At 33.8% G+C, this 10,498-nt stretch overlaps 2 protein-coding genes across 2 annotated transcripts; both read right to left on the minus strand.

Annotated features, from left to right (window-relative positions):
• Positions 1–5,227: 5,227 nt before the first annotated feature.
• On the minus strand, positions 5,228–6,172 carry LOC145560039 (uncharacterized). The gene has a single exon (XM_081621294.1). The coding sequence runs from the start codon at positions 6,036–6,038 to the stop codon at positions 5,526–5,528; it is 513 nt and encodes a 170-aa protein (XP_081477420.1). The 5' UTR covers positions 6,039–6,172; the 3' UTR covers positions 5,228–5,525.
• Positions 6,173–8,023: 1,851 nt separating this feature from the next.
• LOC145557872 (uncharacterized) lies at positions 8,024–8,524 on the minus strand. Its single transcript, XM_081619050.1, has one exon. It carries the CDS (start codon positions 8,522–8,524, stop codon positions 8,024–8,026), a length of 501 nt encoding a protein of 166 aa, XP_081475176.1.
• Between the last annotated feature and the right edge of the window lie 1,974 nt (positions 8,525–10,498).

Below are 10,498 nucleotides of genomic sequence, written 5' to 3' on the forward strand. Positions count from 1 at the left end.
ATCCTACAGTTGAGCGCTTGAACGATGGGTAACCCACCTTAGCTAGACACCCCCACACTTTCATATGATTCAAGTTTGGGGCATAACCCTTCCATATTTCATATGGAGTCTTGTCTAACTTCTTGTGAGTTACTCTGTTCTGTACATAATTAGCTGATAGAACCGCTTCACCCCACAAATTGTCTGGCAACCCAGAATTTAGGAGCATTGCATTTATCATTTCCTTCAAGGTCCTATTTTTCCTCTCTGCCACACCATTTTGCTGCGGAGTATACGGGGCCGATACTTCGTGAATGATTCCCTCACTTTCACATAAGTCCTTGAGGAAATCGGAGCCATATTCTCCACCCCTATCTGAGCGAACTCTCTTTATTTTCCGCTCCAATTGATTTTCTACCTCTGCCTTATACACAAGAAACTTGGACTCAGCTTCATCCTTCATCCTTAAAAGATACACCTTGCTATATCTCGAACAATCATCAACGAAGGTGATATAGTAGCATTTCCCGCCTCTACTTTCCAAGTTCTTAAAGTAGCACATTGTGAAGAGCCAAGGTCTTCCCTGAAGTCAGCTTCAGAACCACTTTGCCCTTTCCAAGTACCTCAGAGCTACTTGAATTTCCCATGTAGACTTGTTCACCTTCCTTTGCATCTTCCATACTGACAAACAGGTCCTTGTTAGCACAGAAGTGTTTAGATGCACCAGTGTCCACGATCCATTCACTGTTGTTCTCAACCAGGTTGACTTCAGAAACAACTGCAGCAATGACATCTTCATCCTCATTCTCAACCAGATGAGCATGACCCTTTATTCCTCCACTCGATTTCAGATTTTTCTTCTTCTTGTTTTTTCATTGTGAAGCAAAGTGCCCCACTTCACCACATGACCAACACTTGACAGTGACTTTCTTCCCAATCTTGCCCTTAGCTTTGAGATTTCCCTTCTTCTCAGAGCTCCCCTTCTTGGCACGATTATCACCTGCTTTCTTGTCAGAGTCAGCACCAGATTCAACAAGGTTAGCCTTGATTGCTAACACATTCTTTGGCTTAGAGGAAACATCCTTAAGCCTATTGGCTTCCTCAATCTTCATGTGGCTCACAAGTTCTTCTAGGGTTAAATCCCTCTTTTTATGCTTGAGGTGATTTCTATAATCAGACCAGGAATCAGGTAATTTTTCAATCAAAACATTAGCCTGAAGGATTTCACACATCTTCATACCCTGAGCAAGAATTTCAGCAACATAATTTTCATACACATGGACTTGGTCCATAATAGGCTTTGTATCAACTAATTTAAAATTCAACCAATTTCCAGTCACATACTTCTTTTTCCCAGCATCATCAGCACCATATTTCTTCTCTAAAGACTCCCACATCTCCTTAGCAGATTTCATATTAACATACAAATCAAATATGTTGTTTTTCATGCTGTTCAAAAGATGACCTCTAACAAATTTATTATCACGATCAAATTTCTTGATTTCAGATTCATTAGCAATAACAGTAGTGGTCCTTTGACTAGAGCTAGATTCTTTATTCCCAGGAACAGGAGTACTAGGAATTTCAATCATGGTATTGGTTTGCTCAATAGGTTTTGGAGCATCCCTAAACAAAACATAATCAATTTCTACTTGTTCAAAAGCAATCAACATCCTTTGTGACCATATCTTATAATTAATTCCATCAAGAGACTCAACCTTAGACAGATCTAGGTATAGACGAGAGTTCTCCTATTTTCCTTGGCCACCTCCGCCCGATCGGGCGAACACCGCCCAATCGGGCGCGAGCATCCGTTTGCATTACCTATTTCCAATAGGTATAGCTATAGCTAGCCCGTGCATGACACTAACATTCAAGCATGGACGCATGGTACATAGTGTGCGTACTTAATGTTTGACAAGTGGCTTGTGTTAAAGAATACTACTATACAGTACAAGAATTTTAGTGAATCTTGAATCCTAAAATGATATTATAAATAAGTAACTAGATACACCTATGTGTCCTTGCTTTTTGTGATTGATAGATATAAGGATAATAAAGTTATTATTTTTAGCATATCAATCATAATACATAGTCCAACATTTAGATATTATTGAGGCCAAAAAATGTGGTGTGTAGTCGTTGCTTTTGAAGTTTTGATCAATAAGATTCCCTACCAACTTTGGAGAAAATAAAATAAAATAAAATGAATGGAGTGTGTTAGATTATAATGATATGTGTGGTGTCGAGTAAGAGATAGAATCTAAGCTTTTAAGGTTGCTTAATCAATTCAAAGATCTTCTAGTTAAATTTATTTGCTAGATATCGAAACTAATTTGTATTAATGGAGGAGTTTATATTAGCTGACATGGTATCACAACTTAGGTGAGATCTTGGGATCATATACAAAAAATTCTCACCCTGCCGGTGGGTTAGAAAATTAAACCCACCGGCGGGATATACAAAGTTTTTTATGCTTCCGCAAACACACATATAGATTTTTTTTCTTTTCTCAAAGTTTTTTTTTAAGAATCTTTATGTAACCTTGCGCCTCCTACGTAGCAATCGCGAAAGCCTCCTCCATCGTTGTTGTTGGCAATCGCATACACTACCGCCTCCCACTACTGGTAGTAACCACATCTGCCAACCTACTCCATGTGCCGCACTCTATTTCCACCTCCCCATGACCAACAATGATTCTTACATTGCCTTATTGGTTTTTTTTTTACACATAATCACATAGATTTTGTTTTGGTGGTGGTATATCACAATAAGGTCAACTTTTGCACATCTCTTTTGCTATCAAGTTAGCTCCTTTTATTGTTGCAGCACTTGGAATCTTTGTGGAGTATTAATTCTTGCTACCTGGTTTCTCTTTTGAGAATTGATTAATTTCAAGCGGTGGGATTTAATCTTTTCTTGCGCAATTTTATTTGTTTTTCTTCAATTGTGATTTCACGTAGTAGTGTAGTGTCTTCTCTCCGATGATGGTTTGATCCCTTAACTTATTCTTCTCTGGATCTGCAACTTGGCCCAAGTATAAGCGTGACTCTTCTCCTTCGGCCTAAAAGTGCATATCTCTACTATACGTAGGTCGTGGTTGTTGCTTCTCATCGTCATCACTAGCACACGTCTACTACTTCTCTTTTGATCATGGGTTACTATACTATCCTTACCGTTCGATGCGTGATTCAGATCCAGTCTGAGCATCCGATTTTCTCTCGCTCTGACTGCGGGGGTGTGATAGAGAATATCCATAGAATATTCTCATCTTAGGTTTAGGATATATTTTGTATAAGATTATCTTTGATATCTATACATATCTTATGTTACCTAATATGATTAGGTTTCTCATTGTAACCCTATAAATATTGATCAATGGAAATCACTCTTATCGAGGAGTTTATATTATCTGACACAATCATCTATTTTTATTTTTGATGTAATTATATTAAAAAAATTGATTACTAAAAAAATCTTATTTACTAGTAATATCTAAATTATACAAGTATTTGAAATTTACAACCAGGCTCATACTATTTACAAAAAAAAAAAATAAAAAAACCAACTAGCTAACTAAGAAAACTATGTTAAAAACAATTCGAAGATGGTCTAGCTAGTTTTGTTTGAGAATTGGTAATTGATAGTAGTCACTTGGCTTTTTATGTTCCATATTAGTTGATCTGTCAGATCTTGTATATACAACAAGCATAATCATTTCAACTTTGATACGAGTACTGAGTACAAGTATATGAATGTACCTTGTTTATGTACTATGTTAATTATCATGCATAATTGCATAAAATCCATCGTGCACTTATCTTGGAGAATGACCAGATTGGTTATTGTTTAATTGTTACAACACCACCAATTAACCAAAATTACATGTACGTTGTGCTTATTTAATACAACGAGTGTTACCCAAACTCTATGTTATGTACATGTACCAATGTACGTGAGTTTCGCACATTAGTGAAGATGTAGGGTATTATTATATTAACCACTAAATAGTAGTGTAGACAAAGTAATGAATGTATCTTGTAAATTAGGTCATGCATAGTACAAGTTATAAAATATGTAAAATGATATCAAAAGATTGATGACACTAGAAAATTCAAGTCCTTAGGTGATGCGGTTCCAACGCATCAATATTGTTATTATAATTATTTTTATTGTTATTTTTAGTTTATTATTAGATGACCGAATTTATTAGGATATTTTTGTTAGTTTAATTCGGTTAGTATAAGATAAGCTTAACTTTAAAGATCATATTTGCAAAATATTATCTTTACAAGTTAGAGTTAGTTTCCTAGTTAGATTAGAATTTGTTTTACCGATTTTTAGGCTAATTATTTAGCTTATAAATACGTGATGGTGTTTAACGAAAAGTATGATTGATTGTTTTGAAATTTATAAAGTTTTACGTAAGCTTGTGCTTGTGTATTCTTGGCCTAGTTTAGGTTTTAAGCTCGTGTTGCTTAGCGTTTCTTGACCGAGACTCAAGATTCCAAACCTTTCAACTGCGATTGAAGGTTATATCCATCAAAAATCATATCAATAGGATTCATATTATGGTTGATAGACGGTACGAGTGAAAATTTTGAATTGGAATCATAGTTTTCATGCTTGTGGTCCATAAAAGCAAAGGATAGCGCACATATTTTGCAATGTTTTTGCTCAATGTTGACGGCTCATTGAGGTAAAGGTTTTTTTTTCCTTCCTTTTGTGAAAGTCATGTAGGTAAAGTTGCCGCGTCTTTTTCTCATTAGAGGCTCTTTAAGATTATGCTGTCCAAATTTAATTGGTTGTTGTAGGTCGTGTCTTATCAATGTTTATAATTGTGAAAATTTTTGATTTTGATTTCATTGATTGCTAGTAATTAGTCTCTTTATCTAGTAGAGACGTAGAGTTCTTTTCATCAAGCTTTTGATAAGTACTTAAGTTTGTCACTATTAAAGTCATTTTATTGTTAAATTAGTTACTTGTATTTGAGATTGGTGGTGGACTTATTTTTCATCATAGATGTTTGAATGGTTTCTTTCACTATAAACCTATCAAATAAATCTTTTTCAATCACATAGTTCATTATTTCTACATCAGTTTACTTATTTAACAAAAAAAATTCTACGTTAAGACTCGAGTTATTTTTTATTATTATTTTTTTGTATTTGGTCAAATCAGATTTCAATGTTAGATCGACATAAACCGAATATAAATATCAGTTAACTTTAAAAGCAAGTGCATCAATTTCACTAAGTGCAAACGTCCAAATGATTCAATAAGAGTGAGTTTGCCACTATAATATACTATAATGTACATATTTTGCGGACACAATAAAAAGTAATGCAAAATTACAAGTTTCTCTACCTTACAAGCTAGTCCAAAGTTCTACCATATTGCTTGTCCCAAAAACAGACAGCATGATATTTCAAAAAACGGACGCACATTTTCAGCATCACTGTTTTTCTACTATATTTGATACCTATATATGTGTATTTTTCTACTATATTGCACTAATTTTACCTTAACTTACACTTAACACAACATTAATAACAGTTTTGCTCCTTGAGTTGCGAGTAAAACCTTTGAATAAACTCCTCGGCAGCTTCATCCACACGTTGATCACCGCAATCTCCTTCATTTTGCAAAGGAAATGGTGAGTCCGTTACCCTTAGAGGCCGGACACCGCTATCTTTCCTAGACAACATGGTGTCCAACACCTTGCTAATAGCTTCTAAGCTATTATCAATGTCTTCAATATTTGGAGAAGGCATGTAGTAGTAGTTTTGGTGATTTTTCTTCTTGTTGGTGAAGTAATGACGGTATAAAGGGGTGTTACTACAACTAAACTCATGCTCTTGTTCAACGTCGAAACCAACAACACCACCACCTTGAGTGGTGGAGACTTTGTTGGTTGTAAAGACCGTCTTTCCTCGTTTCATCATCAAGTTGAGGACTAAGAGCAATTTCTTCTTGGAGATACCTTTCCTTAGCATGAAGATGGCTAGTTTAACCATGTTGTATAGCTTTTTTGTGATTATTGGTAGGTTTTGCTCCATCTTTTCTTAGATTATTTTTGTAATAGTGGTAGGCTAGCTTGTTTGTTAGAATGTTGTGTTTTTTGTATAAGAGAGGTTTTTGGTGTGGTGGAAAAAGAAATGGTAGAGGGAGTATTTATAGCTAGGAAATTAGACATGAAGCTAGCTTATAAGACAAAGGTTTTATTGAGTGAAAAAAAAAAAGGAACTTTAAATTAATGGAGCTCCCAATACTAGTAGTAGCGTTGCATGAATAAATTAAAGGCTCTCAATATTATCATAAACCGGCCACTTTCAACTTTAAGGCTTTAAGGCAATCAAAGAGGTTTAGTTTCTGTCCATTTCAATTTTAAACTTTAGCTTTTTCAAATAATAAATTGTGTATGTTACTACATACTGCGTATATGATTAACGTGTCAATAACGGAAAAATTATTAGAGAGGGTTTCTTAATAGATAACTATTCTTGTCTTAAATGATGATAACAAAGAAACATGGTACATTATTTTCATTTTGTAGGTGATTTGTACAGAGTACTAGCTATTGTGGTTTAATTATTTGTTGGTATGTATTTTCGAAGCTCATGTTGGTATTTATCATTGTAATGTATTATACGTGCATTAACTAGATTATATCCACGTACATAATACTAGGTATTAGTGTTATTGTCATCTGAGTAAAATACATGAAAAAATATACAGAGTTTATGTTTGTAACTTTTACACGCGTGGTGATGCCTTCTTCTAGCTCAAACCACTATTAGTAACTCTTCAAACCCCATACTCTGTACTACGTATTGCCTCTGTTACATATAAGTGCAACTTTTAGGTATTATTTGTGAGACATAAAAAATTTCAAAGTTACACTTAGATAGTATAATTAGTATATAACATCCGCATATTTAAGCAAAGCAAAAAATATTTATCCCACCAATTTGAGTCAAAGATGAACCTTTCCCTCAAATAGAAGAGTAGATAAGTAAAGTTAGCTCCCAATCCCATGCCATTATATATATCCAACATATAATTGTATCCATATGGGTGAGGATAGACGGTGTATGCGTGTGAAGATTTTGAATTGGCGATATTATATGCGTAAATAAAAGTTTTTCATGCTTGTGGTCCATGATAGAAAGAATAGCACATTTTTCAAATGTTTCTCGATGGAGGTAAAGTTAGTTTCCTTCCTTCGGTTAAAAGTCATTTTAAGTAAAGTTAGTTACGGCGTCTCTCTCTCTCTTTTGGCATTCTTCATCAAAATCCTACCGTCTTATTTCAATTTGTTGTTTTAGGCCGTCTCATATTAATGGTTATACTAGTGATAGTCGTGATTTTAATTTCACTTATTGTTACACCGTAATTAGTGTATTCATCTATGAGAATTCTTTATCAATCTTTTAAAAACTACATATTTAAGTCTGTCACGATTAAAGAGTTAGATTAATTTAATCAAATGGAACTGGTAGTCTGTGATTGACTTATTTCTCATGATTTTTTAAAAGACTCATTTCTTTCTCTAAGTTGTACCTATCAAATAAATCTTTTATCAGTCATATATTTCACGATTCTTACATCTAGGTTGCTAAAGAAAAAAATTAAAAAAAGTTGTTCGAAGCAACGATTTAGTTTGTGCTGATTTAACTAAATATTTTCTAGCTTCTAAGGAGAGTGAGGTTTGTTTTACTATATGTAAACTTATAAATCAAAGATTAATACCACCTTAGAAGCAAGTGCAATTTTACAAAGTGCAAACTATTATACAATATACACATATTTTGCACACACAAAAAAAAGTAATGCAAAATTACAAGTGTTTCAACCATATAAGCTAGTCCAAAACTCTAACATGATATTTCAGAAAACGGACGCACATATTCAGCATCACTGTTACCTGAATTGTTTGTGTATCTTTCTACTATCTTACACTAAATTTCACCATATTTTACACTTAACACAAAGTTAAGCAACCAAAAGTTTGACCACAAAAATAACCAAACTAGTAATACTACTAGCAGTTTTGCTCCTTGAGTTGCAAGTAAAACCTTTGAATAAACTCCTCAGCAGCTTCATCCACACGTTGATCACCACACTCTCCTTCACTTTGCAAAGGAAAGGGAGAGTCCGTCACCCTTAGAGGCCGGACACCACGATCTTTCCTAGGCACCATGGTCTCCAACACCTTGCTAATAGCTTCTAAGCTATCATCAATATCTTCGAATTGTGGTGAGGACATGTAGTAGTGGTTTTTCTTCTTGTTGGTGAAGTAATGACGGTATAAAGGGGTGTTACTACAACTAAACTCGTACTCTTGTTGAACATCGAAACTAACAACACCACCACCTAGAGTGGTGGAGACTTTGCTGGTTGTAAAGGCTGTCTTTCCTCGCTTCATCATCAAGTTGAGGTCCAAGAGTAATTTCTTCTTGGAGATACCTTTTCTTAGCATGAAGATGGCTAGTTTAACCATGTTGTACAACTTTTTTGTGATAATTGGTAGGTTTTGCTCCATCTTTTTCCTAGATTGTTGGAATAGTTGTAAACAAACTAGGTTTAATAATAAAATATCTAGATGTTTGTGAGAATGTTGTGTTTATGAGAGAGGTTTTTATTGTGTTGAAAAGAAATGACAATGTTATGGGTGTATTTATATGAAATGGAAATGAATATAGAAACGTTAAATTATTGGCGTTTTTTTTTTTTTTATTAAATGTAATAGTTTTACAAGTAAAGGTTGATTAAGATTTGAGAAAGGATAATCTATACACCGGCCACTCTACTAGCACACCTTTAAGGCAAAATAGTTTCGTTTCTATCCTTTTCGCCTAGCTTTAACTTTTTCAATTTATACAATGGAGTAGTATTTAAAATTATCTAATTTATTGTATGATTGGTATGTCCATCATGCATGTATTATTGGAGTAGGCTGCGTTTTTTGATTAGTTTGAGAATGGATGTCAGCTATATTAATCGATTAAATTGTTAAGGATAATGTTTGGAGTTCTTCAAATTAAATCATTGTCTTTTATGAGTTGTGACTCTTTGTAACTGTTGTACGTACACTTATAAATAAAGGTTTTATATAACTCAAGCTCATTTTTTATTTTATTTTTTTTGGGTGTGTTTAATTTAGAGAGCCACAAGGACGGCTGATATTAAGAATCAATCTCAGAATCTCCTAGAGCCGGAAAGAAAGCTCTAACCACTTGAGCTATCCCTCATTCTCAGAGTTTCAGCTCAATATTGCTAGAGCAACACCAATATAAACTCTATGGCCCTTACTATGTTTAGCTTAGTCCTTGCTTTGCATTAAATTTAACGTCATATGCACTCCCACGAGAAGACACTCTAATAACAAGCAGTGTGCAAGTGTACATTGTGATACATTAAACAACATCGTTGAATTGTTGTGCTCATGGAGTTTGAGGCTCAGGGTTTAATAAAGAGCCTAAGCCACTCGTGAGATACTTGAACTTGGCTCGAGTGTTCTTTGATGTATCTACTTCAAATTATTTTTATAATAATTTGTAATTTTTTTAAATAAGTGAACAGAACAACACCTAATAAGGTTCAATCGATTTTGATTAGGTTCAATCAAACCCAATAAGTTCAAGACAATTCAAGTTAAGATTGAAATGCTCATCAAGTGCTCAACCTTGTATCATGTTATTATCAACATTGTTCATGCCTATCAATTCAATCTAATATACTACTCCCTTTGGCTCATTTGCCTTGTTTCATATGCTTTCATTGCACATTTTTTTTTAATTTTTTAATTTTTTAATTTTTTTTCCCTTTTTTTTCGGAGGAAATGCACATTATATTTGAATTGTGCAACAATAATATCTCTGATACATACGATTAAAATTATGAAAAATATAGTTTATATATATATATATATATATATATATATATATATTTTATGAAGAAATTTAGTGGTTAAAGTTTCACTCTATTTAAATAGAAATATTGCAAATGGAATAAATGTAAAGGAGCAAAGGAATATTTTTTTATCCAAATCTTGCCCACAAACTTTAAATTATATCCTCGTTATCTACTTCATTGTTAGGCATTTCTTCCCATCATATTTAATAAAAGTAAGGCATTCTTTTGGTAAAGAAGTAGGCAAGTAAAAAGTAAAATAACTACTAGTTTAGGAACTCATACAAGCTAAGTTAAGGATAAATGATTCATCAGGCTAAACGAATACATGTGGATAAGGAATGAACCAACAAATCAAAGATTCCTCAATAATTCATCCATATCCATATATCATATTAATTTGCCAAAATCAGCTGTGCTATGAGTGTGCATATTGCTAGCTAACGCCTTAACGTTCACATATGTTATAGACAATATAAAGTTGGATAAGGTTATTAAGACCATGTTCTATTCACGAGAGCTCGTTTAGGCTAGAAGTGTAAATGCAGCATGGGTTCTTTTCAAATCCAGCGCTTAATATTCCACTTAAAGTGAGGGGTGGATG

The sequence above is a fragment of the Chenopodium album genome, chromosome 9 (genome assembly GCF_948465745.1).
Source record: "Chenopodium album chromosome 9, dcCheAlbu1.1, whole genome shotgun sequence".
NCBI lineage: Eukaryota > Viridiplantae > Streptophyta > Magnoliopsida > Caryophyllales > Amaranthaceae > Chenopodium > Chenopodium album.